Source organism: Octopus sinensis, linkage group LG12 (genome assembly GCF_006345805.1).
Source record: "Octopus sinensis linkage group LG12, ASM634580v1, whole genome shotgun sequence".
Classification (NCBI taxonomy): Eukaryota; Metazoa; Mollusca; class Cephalopoda; order Octopoda; family Octopodidae; genus Octopus; species Octopus sinensis.
Window position 1 is genome coordinate 33015297 of NC_043008.1, and position 20748 is coordinate 33036044.

General features: G+C 33.5%; 1 protein-coding gene across 6 annotated transcripts in view; it reads left to right on the forward strand.

The window, feature by feature from the left end:
• Positions 1-15874, forward strand: part of LOC115218094 (sodium/calcium exchanger 2-like) — a 327718-nt gene extending 311844 nt beyond the window's left edge. For all 6 annotated transcript variants that reach the window (XM_036507833.1, XM_036507834.1, XM_036507836.1 and 3 more), the window contains 5 exons: positions 2034-2153; positions 3625-3700; positions 3882-4035; positions 7925-8100; positions 15601-15874. In XM_036507833.1, coding sequence (XP_036363726.1) covers positions 2034-2153; positions 3625-3700; positions 3882-4035; positions 7925-8100; positions 15601-15744 — 670 coding nt within the window. In that variant the 3' untranslated portion in view covers positions 15745-15874. The remainder of the gene's footprint in view (positions 1-2033; positions 2154-3624; positions 3701-3881; positions 4036-7924; positions 8101-15600) is intronic.
• The last annotated feature ends 4874 nt before the right edge of the window (positions 15875-20748 follow it).

Below are 20748 nucleotides of genomic sequence, written 5' to 3' on the forward strand. Positions count from 1 at the left end.
TTTACTTGAGGAACTGCATTGGCGAATTTTAGTTGAACGAATCAACCCCACTACTTATTATTTTTTGTAAAGCCTGGTAACTGTTCTATCAGTCTCTTTTGCCTAACTGCTGAGTTATGGAGACATAAATACACCAACACCGGTTTTCAGGTGTAGCAGGGAGCCAAAACACACATACACACACGCACACATTTATTGAATCTTCCATGTGTTAACATGTACCTCCTTGTGACAATGTAAACTTTCATTTAATCAAGATATCCTTGGCATGAAGAGTAGCCTACAGTGTACGCCTCGCTTTGATATTTACCATTTCCAAGGTTCCACTCACTATGAAACATATGTAGCCTGGATCTTATCTACTCTATTCCTTAACTCTTGTATTCTTATTCACATACTCAGCAACCTTGGTTGCCTACCGTGAAATATAAAAAGAACTTTTTTCAGTTTATCGTACTTCAATATGAAAAGAATCCACAACCTTCCATCTCAATAAGTCACTATTGTCCCTGAAAGTTGTTTTTTTATATATATTACAGATTGCTTGAGGCTAACTTTCTTCCCACACCTCAATCCCTGGATCTTATAAATATACATATATATATATATATATATATATATATATAAAACGATAAACGTCGCTCTTTTCAAGCCTAGCCAGGCTCATGGGCCCGGTTTCCCAGTTTCTGTGGCGTATGTGTCCCCCCCAGCTGGATAGGATACCAGTCCATCACAGCGTTACTCAAGAAACAGGAAGAGAGAAAGTTGGGGCGAAAGAGTACAACAGGAGTTGCCACCACCCCCTGCCAGAGCCTCATGGAGCTTTTAAGTGTTTTTGCTCAATAAACACACACAGTGCCCGGTCTGGGAATTGAAACCGCGATCCTCTGACCATGAGTCCGCTTGCCCTAACCACTGGGCCATTGTGCCTCCACACACACACACACACTCACACGCACATACATATACCACAGGCCTCTTTTAGTTTCTGTCTACCAAATCTACTCACAAGTCTTTGGTCAACCCAAGGCTATAGTAGAAGACACTTGTCCAAGGTGCCACACAATAGGACAGAACTCATAACCATGTAGTTCTTGCCTCACAGTCACACCTGCTCTTATGTTACAAACATTGAATGTTGTACAAATGTACATATAGTTATACAGGAAAACAAAGCAATTGGTGCTTGCCTCTGCTATTTGGTACAGAAGTGTTCAGAGAATTCCTTCAGTCTAAAGAGAAGTCCCTCTGTCTAAAGCAGTGTAGTTGTTTGATTGTAAGCAACCAAAGCAACAACAATACTTTATCTCTCTTCCTCACTTCTGAGAGCAATTGAATTTAAAACAGTCAAAGGGCTTAATTATTAGGTAAAAAAATGTGCTCAATAGAAAATTTTCAGTAGGCATGGCTTTATATTTCTATATTTAAGAGATGAGGAATTATGTAGATTATTTACATTATTTACATTTGACGGATATTTGTCCTCATCCTGTTTGTTGTTAACAACAAACAAGATGAGGACAAATATCCGTCAAATGTAAATAATGTAAATAATGGGCATGGCTTTATGGTAAGTAGTTTGCTTTCCAGTCACATGGTTTGGGGTTCAGTCCCCTGTGAGTCACCTTGGGCAAAACTCTTCTATTTTAACCCCAGGCCAACCAAAGCCATGTGAATGAATTTGGTAAACAGCAACTGAAAGTCCATTGTGTGTGTGTGTATTTGTGTTTGTTAGTTCCCCACCACTGTTTGACAACTGGTGCTGGTTTATTTACATCCCATAATGTACATCCCCATAAATTACATCCCATAACTTACCAGTTTGGCAAACAGACCAATAGAAGAAGAACCAGGCTTAAGAAGGAAATGCCTTTATAAATATGGAAGCCAATTTGTTCAAATAAACCCTTCAATGACTGAAACAAAAGATAATAAAACAATTTTAAAAAATTCAATGGGGCACAAGACAAAATGCCTCTGTTACTCATAAATTTTAATGCTTATAATTTTCTTTTAATTTTATTTGCTTTCAGTGCAATGGAAGTTGGTGGAGATGTCGATATGGCCACAAAAGCAGAATTAATGTGGTATGACTACATTTTACATTTCTTAACCTTCTTCTGGAAAGTGATCATTGCTCTACTACCACCAACGTAAGTATTCAGTACTGACAGTATTTCAGAAATTTAACTCTTGAAAATAGTCAAATATATTGAAATAGTTAATGTAAATATTTAACATACTTAAACTAACCAGGCAGGAATATACAGGGGTTGGATGAAATAATGGAAACACCTTAAAATTTCAAACAAATTTATTTTAATATTGGGTAGGACCACCTTTGGCAATAATTACAGCTTGAATTCTATGAGGTATGGACTCATACAAAGTTTGAATTGTTTCCAAAGGAATTTTTGTCCATTCTTCAGCTAAAACAGTCTCCAGGTCTTGTAGTGATGATGGTGAAGGATATCGGCTCCTTACCTATTTTTCTAAAATGCACCATAAATGTTCAATAATATTGAGATCTGAGGACTTGGTGGCCAGATAAGATGTTCAACTTCACAAGAATGTTCCTTGTGCCATTTAGTAACAACATTAGCTGTGTGAATTGGTGCATTATCATCCTGAACAATTGCATTTCCTTCTGGAAACAGTTCCACAACCATAGGATGAATTTGATCAGATAAAATGCTTAAATAGTATTCACTATTAATTCTGCCATGAAGGGAAACCATTGGACCAGTGGATTTCCAAGATATAGTCTCCCAGATCATTACAGATCCTCCTCTATGTTTAACAGTTGGAAGAAGGCAGTCTGGGTCAAATGTTTCTTTTGGCTGTCTCCACATATATACTTAGCTGGTGGTCAGAAATAAGTTAAAGGATGACTCGTCAAAGAAAATAACATTCTTCAACTGCTCTAGGGACCAATTCTGTAGGTTTTTACTCCACTCTAAACGCTTTGCAACGTTTGTTTTTGAAAATAGTGGTTTTCTGATTGCAACCCTCCTATGAAATCCAGCTTTGTGTAGCTCCCAGCAAACAGCTTTTGTAGTCATTAAGCTCTGCAGTAGTTTTGAGAGCTGTATTTTTGTGATCCTTTCTAACAATTCACGCAAGAGTCCAACTGTCCCTATCTGAAAGTTTTGGTTTTCTTCTGGAGTTTTGTTTTGACAAGGAGGTTTTTCCTTCTTTCTCAAAGGCTGTCATTACTTTCAAAACAGTACTTCTTGATACACCAGACATTTACATTTATTCACTTCTCACAACTCCTGATTTTTATAGTTTACATATATATATATATATATATATACACACACATACATACATGCATGCATGCATGCATACATACATACATACATACATACATACATACATACATACATACATACATACATACATACATACATACATACATACATACATAGGTGAGAAAACACACCCAGTACTTTTTGAATAAAAATCCTTGGGATATTTGTTCTGCATTGTATTGTCATTCCCACCTCAGAAATTCAGTAAGCCAGTGATTGGCCTGTATGAAAATAAGCTATTTTACTAAATAGTATTAAGTAAATGATGTTTCTATTGTATGTATGACTGGTATTTTTTTTTTATCTGTAGGAGTTACTGTAATGGCTGGGTAACCTTCATCAGTTCTCTCACAGCAATTGGTGTTCTTACTGCTTTTGTTGAACAGGTAATTTAAAAGACTTTTTTCATTTGATTTCTCAGAAGTAGAAGATATTTAAATTCAAATAAAATATAAATATACATTAATTACAAGTGAATTAACTACTAAGCAAACAATTTGAAATAGAAAGAGCCTATAATGTCTATAAAATACTAATGTATTATTTGTGATCTTTTATCAAAAACAGCTTGGAAATCTTCTTGGCTGTGTGGTTGGTTTGAAACAAAGTGTGACTGGAATTACCATAATTGCTTTAGGAACCAGCCTTCCTGATACATTTGCCAGTCGCACAGCTGCCAAACATGACAGTAATGCAGATGCAGCTATAGGAAATATCACAGGTAAGATATCTTGATATTAGTTTTGATCTAGGTTACATTAAATCTAGATCAAGAATTTTCAACAGATTAGTGCTAACAAATATTGGTCTTTCTTGTTTGCTCTCCAGATTTTTCTCTCAGACAAAATGAAACAAGTTTATATTCCATCTGTTGTTGGTTAGTCTCAAATCAGCTCTGATTAAGCACACATCAGATCAAATATATTCCAATTTTTTTTTTCCAAATGTGAAACAACATTTTCAAATGTCCTTCCCTTTTTTAAGATGGTAGGGTGTAGTTTTGAGGGAGAGTTAGATATGATTGACAATTGTGTCCAATTTATCAGAAACATGTAGCATACCCTGTTAGAGAAAAATATTGTATATCATCCTTCTGATCCACATGCAGTATGAGCCAACAATGAAGACAACATGGGCAGCAATGGTCATTCAATCTGCAGGAACTTAGAATCAAATCTCCTTACAGTCATGTTGTCTTAATAAAAGAAAAACTTACTGGATGATGTAGTTCTAACTATATTACATCTGACTGAAGGACTAGAATGGTAATAAATAGACTATTTTTTATCATAAGTCTATTTGAGTTAGGGTTTACCTGAGGCAAAGCAACAACAACAAAAAAAAGCACCATCCTGGAAATAACAGGTGAATGTACAGTTGGATGTTGGTAGAAGTGCAAAAGTCAGTGTTTTAATTAAATACATTACCAAACTATCAGTGGCAAAACAGTGGAATATAGTGGAATGCCACTCTTTATTTGTGGTAAAGACAATATATTCTCTGTGTGCTGTAGGAACATGTGAAATCAACAGATAAAATAGACTAGGTGATGTACTGTACAGTTGTCATAAGGATAAATAAATACTAGTAGAGTGAAATGGATGTGCATTTGTCAAGACAAATTTCATTAAATTCAACATCTATATATTTTACTTCAATATGTGCTTTACTTGTTGATTTGCTAATGTACCATATTTGTATAACATACATACAAACATACATATATATATATATATATCATCATCATCATTATTTTAATGCTACCTACCGTGTTTGAATGAATCAGATGGAGTTTATTTAGGGAAATTATCAATAGCAGGATGCTCATCTTATCACCCTGTTTCCAAGTTAGGTATCGCTTCCCCATAGTCGGACATAGTTTTGTAGAAAATTGAAAACTAGTGAGTCCCGTAAATATTGCATGGAATTAATGGGAAACCAATTGGGTTATTTCTGAAAACTTTATCCAAAAAACCTGAAAGCATAGCCTGTGTTGTGTCTGTATGGAAAGATAGTCACTTATCTGCTAATCATTGGAAAGTGAAAGAAATTGGAATACAATAATTGCTTAATGCACTTTATATATACACTTTATATACTTTATGCACAATTTTTATAGACTTAGACTTAATACACAGCACTCTCCCTCTTTCTCTCACTCTTCACCTTACCCTCTTTTTTGCTCTCCTCTTTCTTTCGCTCTTTGCATTTCCCTTCAATAAATCATGTGAAAGCATTAGAGATGGGCTAAGTAATGGAGAAAAAGAAATTACACATTTCACTCACCACCATTTCTCCTGCCCCTTCTCCCCATCTAGTTGAAGGCACTTGCCCGAGAAGTCATGCAGAGGAATTGAACCCAAAACCATATGATTGGTGGGTACACTTCTTAACCACTCAATCTTTCTTATACCTAAATACAGTGGGGGGGGGGGGATAAATATTCGTACATGTCAAAATTATTTATTTATTTAATTTCTAATGAACATAAATATACCAATACTATATTTGCATACACATGCATAAACTAAGAATATGCAAGAGAAACTAATAAATTATAGTAACTAAGGAATTTATATTCAATTATAAATATTTAGGAGTGAAAAATGTATTCATGCAGAACATAAATAACTGATAATTCTGATTTAATACTTCGTAGCATAACCATTATTCAGTTACACTTCAACCAATCTCTTCTTGTAGTTCTTAATCAATGACTTGCATGTTTCTTTAGGAATTTTTTCCCATTCTTCTTGACAAATTTTCTTCAAATCTGCAATGCACATTGGGACTCTTGAATGAATTTCAATTTTCAAATAACACCACAAATTTTCAATGGGGTTCAAGTCAGGTGACTGGCTTGGCCATTCTAATAATTTTATATTGTGATCGACAATCCATTTTTTGGTAGACTTCGCCATGTGCTTAGGGTCGTTATCCTGTTGTAAAACCCACCCTTCACAAAGCTGGAGTTTTTCTAGAGTCCCATAAATTATTGTTCAAAATATTTTGGTACATCTCTGCATCCATTCTACCATCTATCACATGTAAATTGCCAGTACCATTTGCAGAAAAACACCTCCACACCACGATGTTGCCACCTCCAAATTTTACGGTAGGAATTGTGTTTTTCAGTGAATAGGCGGTACCATCTTTCCTCCAAACATAGCTATGTGAATTTCGTCCAAACAATTCAATTTTTGTTTCGTCTGTCCATAGAACATTTTCCCTGAATGTATCAGATTTATCTTTATGTTCATAAACAAATTTTAAACGGGCATCTCTATGCCTTTTAGTCAACAGTGAAGTTTTTCTACGAGAGCATGACTTCAGATCTAGGGGAAATCTTGCGTGGTACACCGGATCTTATTCTGTTTTCAACAGTTCCCGATTTTTTATATCTTTGAATAAATGAAGATATGGTAGAAAATGGAATACAAAGGGTCTCTGATATTTTCCTGAAACTTTTACCTGCTTTCCACTGTTCAATAATTAAGTTTTTCACAGAATTTGTGAGTTCTTTACTTTTTGCCATTATTACGATACTACTTTATGTTGTCTCAGTGCTGAATGAAGAAGCTAGCATTTTGACACTTAAAAATGACAACTGATAGGATTATTGGAACAAATGAGAGAGTTCTAGTAAAAAAAAATTATTTTAACAGTATTTTGTGAAAAATCATAAATTTATTCTGTACGAATACTTTTTTCACCCCTAAATATTTATAATTGTAAATAAATTCATTAGTTACTATAATTTATTAGTTTCTTTTGCATATTCTTAGATTGTGCATGTGTATGCAAATATAGTATTGGTGTATCCCATTTATGATCTTTAGAAATTAAATAAATAAAGAATTTTGACATGTACAAATATTTATTCCTCCGCCACTGTATATATATATTTATTATTTGAGGGAATATAAATCCAAACTTACAGGGAAAAAAAATTCAATTTAGAAATACTAAATCAAATTTCACACAATATAATATATATACGAAAAATTAGGAAAAAAAACACACTTTGTCAATTCAGAATGAACAATTAAATTACACCATCTAGAAAATTACATATATTAGAAATATTAAAATTAAAATAACAATAAAATGTCAATGATTAAGTAAATTGCAAAAAAAAATAATAAAAACGTATATAATTATATATTTTTTTATTATTTGTTTGCAATTTACTTAATCATTGACATTTTATTGTTATTTTAATTTTAATATTTCTAATATGTGTAATTTTCTGGATGGTGTAATTTAATTGTTCATTTTGAATTGACAAAAGGTGGTTTTTTTCTAATTTTATATATATATATATATATATATATATAGAGAGAGAGAGAGAGAGAGAGAGAGAGAGTCCCATAAGTCATGCAGCATTCTCGTTTTCATTTAAAATAATTGACACAATAAGGTGTATTTTTTAAAAAAATTAGGATGATGCATTACTTCTGGGACACCCTGTATATATATATATATATATATACACACACATAAACACACACACATGCACACACACACACTCAGCCACACATGCATGCTCACACATATTCACATGCTTACATCCACATCAGTATATTGTATCTTCTGTTTATTGTTTACAGGCAGCAACAGCGTGAATGTCTTCCTAGGACTTGGACTTCCCTGGGTTATATGTAGTATGTACTACACTATCAAAGGTGAATCCTTCTTGGTGACCAACAATAACTTAGCATCCAGTGTTACACTTTTCACAATTTGTGGTGTCATTTGCATTACTTTACTAGTGTTACGTAGACTGGTAAGTGATAATATTTCTATTCTTAACAGCATTTTGTCCATCTTTACATTCTGAGTTCAAATTTTGCCAAGGTCAACTTTGCTCGTCATCCTTTCAGAGTCAATAAAATAAGTACCACTTGAGTACTGGGGTTGATGTAATTGACTAGCCATTACTCCAAACTTGTTGGCCTTGTGCTAAAATCTGAAACTATTATTATTATTATTATTATTATGAAAGCATTAAATTGGCAGAATTATTAGCACACCAAAATGCTTTGCAGGGGTTGATAAAAACAACTATTCCCTTCCCAAAAATTCAGGCTGTTTGCCTATAGTAGAAAGGATTGTTGTTCTTGTTGCTGCTGCTGCTGTTGTTGTTGTTGTTGTTGTTGTTGTTGTTGAGTGAGAGAGCAGTGCATGCCATTAAAGTGACACTGGGGTACAAATATAAGAAACCCAATATATCCATTATGACTACCCGTCTGGTAAGGGTACACCAGGCAAATGTATCACCACCATATGTATACAACATGGTGATCTCATATCAATATAAACAGCACATGACCTTGCATGTGTGGCCCACTTAGAATTTTCTTCAGGTCAAGTAGCACATCCTGCTCAAAAGTTCCCTGAAAAAGGGTTGTTTAAGGATGATGAACAAAACGCCCATGTTTCCTGAGGTGAATTATCCAAACCCCAAAGAATTCCTCTCAACACATGGCTTTGATACTTCCCCACTACTTCTGCTCATGACCAGAGATGCACATATCATCAGCCATTTAGGGACATGCTCAAATGGTTATGGTCAAGCAACTGACAAGCAAATCAGTAGTAGTGAGTAGAATATTTGCTGTAGCCCTTCAAGACAAAACATGTACATGATAACAGCTCCAATCAGTTAAGATGAGAAGCCCTGAGAGCCAGTACCTGGTATTGCATCAGGGCATTTATCATTATTATCCTTATTAAGGTGGCGAGCTGGCAGAATCATTCGCACACCAGGCAAAATACTTCTGGGTTCAAATGCCTCCAAGGTCAACTTTGCCTTTCTTTCTTTCAAGGTCAAGAAATTAAGTACCAGTTAAGTACTGAGGTTGATGTAATTGGCTAGTCCCTTCCCCACAAATTTCAGCCCTTGTGCCTATAGTAGAAAGGATTATTATTATTATTATTATTATTATTATTATTATTATTATTATTATTACTACTAAGGTGGTGAGCTGGCGGAATTGTTAGCATACTGGACAAAGTGCTCTGTGGTATTTCGCCCATTGCTATGTTCTCAGTTCAAATTCTGCTGAAGTCAACTTTGCCTTTCGTCCTTTTAGGGTCAATAAAATATGTACCAGTTTAACAGTGGGGTTGATGTAATCAACTCATCCCACCTCCCCTAAACTACCTTTGTGGCAAATATTTGAAATTGTTGTTGTTGTTGTTGTTGTTGCTGTTGTTGTTGTTGACGACGACGACAAACTTAGCAGCCTTTTGTCCATCTTTATGTTCTGTGTTCAGATTCCGCTGGGGTCAACTTCACCTTTCCCCCATTTCAGGGTCCATAAAATAAGTATCAGTTGAGATTGGGGTTGATGTAATCAACTTACTCTCTCCTCCAAAACTACTGGCCTTGTGCCAAAATTTGAAACCATTATTATTATTATTATTGTTATTAAAGCAGCAAGCTGGCAGAACCATTAGCATGTTGGACAAAATACTTAGTGACAGTATTTCCAACTCTTTACATTCTGAGGTCAACTTTATCTTTTCTACTTTCGAGGTTAAAATAAAGTACCAGTCAAGTACTGGGGCTGATGTAATCAACTACTAACCACACAATTGCTGGCTTTGTGCAAAATTTGAAACAGTTATTTTATTATTGTTGTTGTTGTTGTTACCATTCTTGTATGTTCTGAGTTCAAATATCACCATGGTTAACTTTTACCTTTCATCCTTTTACAGTTATTAATATATTATACCAATAAATAATTAAGGCAGTAAAAGTACATGGCCCAGTGGTTAGAGTGTCAGACTCACAATCATAAGGTAGCGAGTTTGATTCTTCTACTGGGTTGTGTGTTTCATTCTTGAGCAAGACACTTCATTTCACATTGCTCCAGTATACTCAGCTGTAGAAAGGAGTTGTGACATCACTGGTGCCAGGCTGTATCATCCTTTACCTTTCCTTGGATAACATCAGTGGCATGAAGAGGGGAAGCTGGTATGCATGGGCGACTGCTGGTCTTCCATAAACAACCTTCTCTGCCTGCATTTGTACCTCAGAGGGTAACTTTCTAGGTGTAATCCCATGGCCATTCATGACCAAAGAAGATCTTTACCCTTTTAATCAACCATATATCTCCCACCAAAACTTATATGGCTTTGTGCCCATGTAAGAAAATATTATTATTACCCTTTTATATACTGAGTTTAAATCTTATCTGAGTCAACTTTGTCATTCATCTTTCAAATGCCATTACAATAATGCATATGTACTAGTCAAGCACTGGAGCTCAGTTTAATCAACCCTAAATAATCTTAAATCAGTTTAATCAACCCTCTAACCCTAAATAATGTATGGCTTAGTACTAATGTCTGAAATATTTATTATCCATTATATAAACCGAATCTAGTCTGAGATTGGTGATGATTCATTATCTTATATTCTACCTTATTAGACTGTGATAATGCTGGGACACCACCTTGAAGGATTTTAATCAAATGAATCGACACCAGCACTTTTTGTTTTAAGCCTGGTACTTATTCTATCAATCTTTTTTGCTGAACCGCTAAGTTATGGGAACATAAACACACCAGCATCGGTTGACAAACACAAACACACAAACATACATACATACATGCATGCATGCATACATACATACATACATACACACACACACACATACATACACACACACACACACACACACATACATACATACATGCATGCATACATACATACATACACACACATACATACATACATACACACATACACACACACACACACATACATACATACATACATACATACTTACATACATACATACACACATACATGCATACATGCATACATACATACACACACACACACACACACACATATATACATACATACATATTATGACAAGCTTCCTTCAGTTACAGTCTACCAAATCCACTCACAAGGCTTTGGTCAGCCTGAGGCTAAAGTAGAAGTCACTTGCCCAAGGTGCCATGCAGTGGGACTAAAACCAGAATCATGTAGCTGGGAAGCAAGTTTCTTACCACATAGCCATGCTTGTATAAAAAAAATTTACATACATCCCAAATGCTACCTTTGGCAAAAGCATCGAATTTATAACATTGTTTACTGATTTCCAGTTGAATATGCAGTGCAAGACAAGCAACTAAGCCATACAAGATCTTAACCCATTAGCATTTAACCCTTTGGTGTTCAGATTACTCTGTTAAATGTAATACTTTTTCACTCAAATTGTTTTGAATTAATCATGCATTATCTTCTAGCTTTGAGGTTTCAGTGATGTGATTGTTTATTTTTAGCATGGTTAGGTGTAAGAGACTAGATATTGCCAGTGTGAATATAAAATATTTAGAATATTTGGGTCGGATATGGCCGGTTTAAACACCAAAGGGTTAAACCAGCCGTATCCAGTCCCTGTGAAGACACATAGCTCAATGGTTAGAGTATCAGGCTCACAATCATGACTGTATGTTGTGTTCTTGAGCATCAGCATGGCTGCAGCTCTGAGCTGAAACTACAGAGAAAAAAAAAAGGACACTTTATTTCACATTGCTCCAGTTCACTCAGCTGCAGAAAGGAGTTGCTATGTTACTGGTACCAAGCTGTATCAGCCTTTGTCTTCCCCTTGGATAACATCAGTGATGTGGAGAAGGGAAGCTGGTATGTATAGGCAACTGCTGGTCTTCTATAAACAACCTTGGTTGGACTTGTATGCCTCAGAGGGTAACTTTCTAGGTGTAATCCCATGGTCATTCATGACTGAAGGTGTTCTTTACTCATTACGCTTTACTCAGTCCAAACATTCTTCCTGTTTTATGTTCAAACTGGCCAGATCTGGCCTCTCACACCCATCCTAAAATACTATTCTGAAAATAAACACTCACATCATTGAAATCTCAAAGCAATGAGATAATGCATGGTTAAGTCAAAACAATAGGAATGAATAAGCAATCTGAGTGTTAAAGAGTTAACCACCCAAATGTACAATCTGACTTGCAACTATAATGATGAATAAGTGGTGGAGAAATTCTACCAAGATCCACAAGAAGCGAAAGTTGGCAAACATAATGAAAAAGATGTATTTATAATTCAAGCTAAATTGGAATGCAAAAATAGTATCAGATGCTCCTGAAACTTGGAAGTGAACTGTTGCTAAATATGAATTGGAATAAATAAAAAAAACTAATAACAGGGGAGTATAATTAGCATTTCCAAAACAACACAAGCTATTTATAGCAAATATCTGATACACAGTGCAAGTTATCAAGAGCTATAAACTGGAATTTACTAGGGGGATATAATATAACCAGTTTAATTTTATTCTCATCCAAAAAAGATAACAGTGGATTATAAATGAAACTAAAGCTCCAAGTTTTACCAGGTGCAAATATAAGCAGGATTAATGAACTTTTAATTATGACAATAAAAATTAAATTCGAATCATTCATGAAGAACTAAGCTTTGAAAATAAAATACTACCCTGAAAAATTTTAAATCCTGAATATTGCAGAATTTAAAGCACAGATAAAAGAATTGTTCTCACATAAAATCCTTATTATTATAATTAGAGGCAAGGTTCAAGAATTAACAGGTGCATTTGAAGAATAACAAGAGTTGTCAGAACTCTTTGTATGAAAGAAAAAAGTTAAGAATCCATATAAATAAATATGTTTTAATTAGCTGTGATGAAAGAAGAGATCTGAAACAAAATCTTTATGTAAACAAAACTGCAGGAATTGGCCAAGAGGAAAGTTTTAGAAAAAGGAGATTTGGGCAGGAAAAGATATGTACATAGGTTATCAAAAGATGTGAGGAAACAGAAAGAATCCACAGAGGAAATGAAATAAGAAAACATATCGAATGGTTAAAGAGCTAACCAAAGAATGGATACCTAAAAATAAAGTTGTTGATGACAACCTGCTAAGCAAGCTAAATGAAGTAAAGGAGATGGAAATAATACTTTGAAGAATGTTGCAGACACAAACTGGAGGTAGATAGCAACATGTTAAAAGAATTAAGCAAGAAAACTTCCTTTGATGTACAAGAGAAAGAAATCATCTCAGAAGTTACACAAATAATTAGGAAAGTAAATATTTCACCTGGAACAGGTTATATTGTATAATGTAGAACTGTTAAAGTAGGAAGATGAACATATCACTGATAATCTTTGTAAACTTTGTTTTACAACTATGGCTGTGAGGTTATGAAGCTCACTTTGTAACCATGCTTTCAGGTTCAGTCCCATCGCATGGCACCTTGGGCAAGTGCCTTTGACTATAGCATTGGGCCAATCAGTGCATTATGATTTTTGTAGATGGAAACTGTGTGGCAATTCATTGTGTGTGTGTGTGTGTGTGCGTCTGTGTGTGTGTGTGTGTGTGTGTGTGTGTGTGTGTGTGTGTGTGTGTGTGTGTGTGTGTGTGTGTGTGTGTGTGCAAATGTTTATTTGTATTTGTTCTCACCATCACTTGAAAACTGGGGTTTATTTGTTTGCCTAAACCATTCAAACTTGTGCCCCAGCATGGCTGCAGTTCAATGACTGAAAAGACAGTATTTCATGTGCTGGAGAATGGCCCATAAAATGGGACTGAATCAAATTTTATACAATAACCAGAGAAGGGAAATATCAAACAGTGTGAAAACAATCATAAAACTAGTTTAATTAACCATCAGAATAAGGTTTTGCTATATGTTTCCCTTGCTTGAATGAAACCAACAATAAAAATTATACTAAAATTATGCTCAGAAAAACACAGATGGGAGAAATTGACATGGAGAGAAATTGAGGTTTATTATGAGAAAATATAACACCAGCTTATCAATAATACGTTATATTAACATGTAAAAAGTTTACAAGTGACTGGTTTGTCAGGTTCAGAAAAGGGTGCATTTTTACTATTCTGTTGCAATGCATTTCTGGAATACATGAGAGAGGAGGTAAGGAATTTAGTATCTCTGTTTTTGCCAATGATATTGATTAAGAACATTTTGTGTGTAAAAGAAAATAGAAACAAAAATGATGTAAAAAGCAAGATAATGATAGGCAGAAAGAATAAACACATAGTTGTTCCAATTGAAATAGTAGGAGAGAAGTTCAAACATGACAAAGTGGACATTAAAATATGATGGTGATGATGATGATGACAACGACGATGATAAAAACAACAACAACAACAAAAATTTGTACTTTTAAATACAATAGTTTCAACTGCACTTTATGAGTGACAGTCAGAGGAAAAAAAGGAAAAAAAAGAGCATGGCTTTTTAAAGTACTTATATCATTAACCCTTTAGCAATCAGATTATTCTGTCAAATGTAATGCTTATTTATTCACATTGCTTTGAATTAATCATGTATTATCTGGTCACTTCAAGATTTTGATGATGTGATTGTTTATTTTTAGAATGACATTGTAGGGTAGGTGTGAAACACCAGATCTAGTCAGTTTGAATATAAAACAGGTAGAATATTTTGGCTGGATACAGTTGGTTTAAATACTAAAGAGTTAAGAGAGGATTTGGCAGAATTGTTAGACAAACTATGTTACAGTAATTACTTATAACCCTTTGCATTCTGAGTTTAAAAACTACCTAAGTTAACTTTACCTTTAATCTTCCTGAGGTAAATATTGTCTATAACATAAAGTGCCACTCTAGAACTAGAGTCAGTTTGGTATTCCTCTTAAGTATCCCAGATATGAATAGAATTATCATACAAGAAAAGTGGTCAACTTTGCCATCATCTTGTCAGGGTTGATAAAACAAAGAACCAGTCAAGTACTAGAGATGATATAATATTCTTATAAAGCATTCAAGCAGTGAATGGTATTATGATAGAGGGAAAATTATCAGCTTTGCTGTTATCGTCACAGGACTGATAAAGCAAAGCAGAAATGTAAGGAGGTTGATTTAATATTCATATAAGGTATCCAAAACATGAATAGAAATATAAGAAGGGAGGTCAACTATGTCTTTCATCTATTTAGGGTCAATAAGATAAAGTATCAGTGAAGGATTAGAAGTGATTTATTTACGGAGCATCCAAGATGTGAATGGAAATATTATAGAAAGATCTCATCAGTCTTAGAGAGCCTACAAAGATCATAGGTACTGTCCCTTTCTACCAAAATAAGCCTGAGAAAAGAATTATCAAATGCATTTCCTGTGTTTTCACATAATATCTCCTATATGCTATTCTGTTTTTGTCTCCTGTATCCAGTGACATTTCTCTTAACAATGATATTACTATACATTCTATATTTGTCTCATAATTTCTTTACAGATCGTCGGTGGTGAGCTGGGAGGATCTTGGTGTGTTTCACGGATGTGCAGCCTATTCTTATTTCTCTTATGGGTAACATATATATGCATAATTGGTGCCAAATCATATGATGTCAAAATTCTCCCTTGGCTCGACGTGTTGTAGCATGTAGAATGCTTTGTCATAACAATAGTGCGGTTGAACAAGAAGCTTGATGTACTTCTACCACAGCTTTGAACACAACACTCACAACCAACAACAAGAATGAATGAACGAATAAATAAATAAAAAAGTATATAAGTATTTTCGTTAAAACAGTGACACAGTTTGGAAATAAGGAAAGAACATATATATACATATATATACACACACACACATATATATATATGTTATGTATATATATGTATGTGTGTATACATATATGTATATATCAACAGATATATAGATATATATGTATATGTATATATATATCTGTGTATATGTATATACATATACACACGCACACACATACACACATAAGCATGTATAATCATATACTTCATGTATATAAATATATGTGTGTATACACATATATGCTTATATATACGATATATATATATATATACACACATCCATATAATCATATACTTCATGTATATAATTATATGTCTGCATGTATATATATTTTACATACATGCTTTTTAGCCTCTCTCTCTCTCTCTGTATGTATATATATATATGTATGTATGTATGTGTGTGTGTGTGTGTGTCTGTATGTGTGTGTATACACACACATATGCATATACTCAGTAAAGCTATCAGTAGTGTGACTGACTACATGTGAAATATATAACACACTGAAGAAGAAAACCAGAAAATTCCCTATTAAGATAATATTTATGTGGAAAGGCAAAGAAAAAAAGACAACACATTCAAAATGAATATAAACAAAAATTACAATGTTTTCCCTTTGTATTTCTATGTGAATATATGTTTCTGCGTTAATGTATGTGTATAAACATATTTGTTTGATTTTATGAAAGAAATTATCAGAGGTATATGTGGCAGAATTACTAACAAAGATAAATAAATATTTAAATATTTTCAAACAAAGATGTCAAAAGTTATGATGTCAAAATTGAAAAAAGAAATAAAACCATAGAAAGGGACATGAAGATTGATAGGGAGGCAGAGAGAGAAGGTAATAAGAAAGAGAGAGTGTGGTGGGTGATGTGAGCCAGCTGAGTGGTAAGTTTTAAAATTCCATAGGGCAGAAATGTAACAAAAATCCGGAACACATATATATATATATATAAGCATAGTTGATATGTGCTTATAAACATGTATACATCGACATATATATATAGAGAGAGAGAGAGAGATATAGATATATATATATATGTGTATGTGTATACATATCTGCATACATACACACAAGATATGCATAAATATATATTCATATATATGTATATACACACATATAAATCTATACATATATACACAACCTGTTACCTATTGAAATATAAATATACATATATATATATGTATATATATTTATTTACATATATATATATACACATATATATATATATGTATATATATATATTTACATATATATATACATATATTTACATATATATACATACATATATTTAAATATATATATACATATGTTACCTATGGAGATATAAACAATTATATATTAGCATATACATATACATTTAGACGTGTGAATATATATATATATATATACACATAAATATGTAGACATATATTTATATATACTTACATACATACATACACACACACACACATATATATATACATATATGTGTGTGTGTTTATGTGTATATGTATGTATGTATGTATTTATAAACACACACGATATTTCATACATTTCAAGTTTTTGCAAAGAACCTGTACTTTTGCTAATTTTATAACTCTTGAGAAACTGAATATTTTCAATCTGTAAACACAGTTGAATGATTTTAAAGATTTCCTTCTGGTTCAAATGTTTGGAAAGAGTTTTGTTCATAACAGTTAAAATAATTTCTCTGCAAAACATGTGCCATTTCATAAGAAGAATACTGAAAAATCTATTTGACACAGCAAACTTGCTCAAAGGCAATTCGAAGTGTATTTCACACTTAAATATAAACTGATCTTATTAAAATTCTGCATACCAAAACATCAATCAATCAGGGATTTTGGCAGTGTCCAGTAGAAGATACAAAGTGACTCAAGGGCCAAGAATTTCGTACTGTAGCACTTAGACGCTTGACCTTTGAGTCATTCTGTAGCTTTTGCTGATGAAATAAAAAAAAATGTATGTTCTCATATTTTGACTTCTATTTTGGTGTTTATATTACCAAAGCATGCATGTTTGCATATGTGTGCATGCACACATGTGGTAATGTTCATGTTGTTAGATAACAAATTGCAACAAACATTTATTGTATAAAATGAATTGATTCTAGTACTATGGTCTCTCTCTCTCTCTCTCTCTCTCTCTCACACACACACACACACACACACGTATATATGTATACATATATAGACATAGTTATCAATAAATCAAGGGAGATGCCTGTGCATGAGAACCCACAATAACCACTTAGAGTAAAGCACTCTCTTATAATATTATGAACCATGTGGAAATAAATAGTGCTCAAAGACTGGGTCACAAAGTTAAATTCAACCCACATAAAATCTCATATTGCTGTATATATATATATATATATAATATCTGTGTGTGTATTCATATATGCATTGATATTATTAATCAGCACTGATAAAGTGCCATTGCACAAGACTCTTGGCCCTTGAGTTCTATATATACATATTTTGAGTTCTATTTTCTTGTTTGTATTACAAAACCTATATATGTGTGTGTGTGTGTGTGTGTGTGTGGTGTGTGTGTGTGTGCAAGTGCACGCACACACACATATTCTCTTTTATTCTCTTTTACTTGTTTCAGTCATTTGACTGCAGCCATGCTGGAGCACCGCCTTTAGTCGAGCAAATCGACCCCAGGACTTATTTTTGGGAAGCTTAGTACATATTCTATCAGTCTCTTTTGCCATACCACTAAGTTACAGGGATGTAAACACACCACCATTGGTTGTCAAATGATGTTGGGGGGTACAAAAACAGACACACAAACATATACACACATAAACATATACACACACATACGTATATATATATATATATATTATATATATATATATTTACATATATATATATACACATATATATATATATATTATATATATATATATTACATATATATATACATATATTTACATATATATACATACATATATTTAAATATATATATACATATGTTACCTATGGAGATATAAACAATTATATATTAGCATATACATATACATTTAGACGTGTGAATATATATATATATATACACATAAATATGTAGACATATATTTATATATACTTACATACATACATACACACACACACACACATATATATATACATATATGTGTGTGTGTTTATGTGTATATGTATGTATGTATGTATTTATAAACACACACGATATTTCATACATTTCAAGTTTTTGCAAAGAACCTGTACTTTTGCTAATTTTATAACTCTTGAGAAACTGAATATTTTCAATCTGTAAACACAGTTGAATGATTTTAAAGATTTCCTTCTGGTTCAAATGTTTGGAAAGAGTTTTGTTCATAACAGTTAAAATAATTTCTCTGCAAAACATGTGCCATTTCATAAGAAGAATACTGAAAAATCTATTTGACACAGCAAACTTGCTCAAAGGCAATTCGAAGTGTATTTCACACTTAATATAAACTGATCTTATTAAAATTCTGCATACCAAAACATCAATCAATCAGGGATTTTGGCAGTGTCCAGTAGAAGATACAAAGTGACTCAAGGGCCAAGAATTTCGTACTGTAGCACTTAGACGCTTGACCTTTGAGTCATTCTGTAGCTTTTGCTGATGAAATAAAAAAAAATGTATGTTCTCATATTTTGACTTCTATTTTGGTGTTTATATTACCAAAGCATGCATGTTTGCATATGTGTGCATGCACACATGTGGTAATGTTCATGTTGTTAGATAACAAATTGCAACAAACATTTATTGTATAAAATGAATTGATTCTAGTACTATGGTCTCTCTCTCTCTCTCTCTCTCTCTCTCTCTCTCACACACACACACACACACGTATATATGTATACATATATAGACATAGTTATCAATAAATCAAGGGAGATGCCTGTGCATGAGAACCCACAATAACCACTTAGAGTAAAGCACTCTCTTATAATATTATGAACCATGTGGAAATAAATAGTGCTCAAAGACTGGGTCACAAAGTTAAATTCAACCCACATAAAATCTCATATTGCTGTATATATATATATATATATATATATATATATATAATATCTGTGTGTGTATTCATATATGCATTGATATTATTAATCAGCACTGATAAAGTGCCATTGCACAAGACTCTTGGCCCTTGAGTTCTATATATACATATTTTGAGTTCTATTTTCTTGTTTGTATTACAAAACCTATATATGTGTGTGTGTGTGTGTGTGTGTGTGTGTGTGTGTGTGCAAGTGCACGCACACACACATATTCTCTTTTATTCTCTTTTACTTGTTTCAGTCATTTGACTGCAGCCATGCTGGAGCACCGCCTTTAGTCGAGCAAATCGACCCCAGGACTTATTTTTGGGAAGCTTAGTACATATTCTATCAGTCTCTTTTGCCATACCACTAAGTTACAGGGATGTAAACACACCACCATTGGTTGTCAAATGATGTTGGGGGGTACAAAAACAGACACACAAACATATACACACATAAACATATACACACACATACGTATATATATATATATATATATATATAGGGAGAGTTTACGAAAAAAGCAACAAAAGACGAAGACAGGTGGTGTGCAAAACACATATGTATTAGTATAACGCTCAGGAATAGAAAAAGTCTTTTACGTTTCGAGCCTACGCTCTTCTACAGAAAGGGACACAGAAAACAAGGAGAGAAAAAAAATGTGTGTAGTGGCTAACGATCTATCATGGCAACGGGCTTCTTTCAGTTTCCATCCACCAAATTCACTCATAAGGCTTTGGCTTGCCAGGGGCTATAGTAGAAGACACTTGCCCAAGGTGCCACACA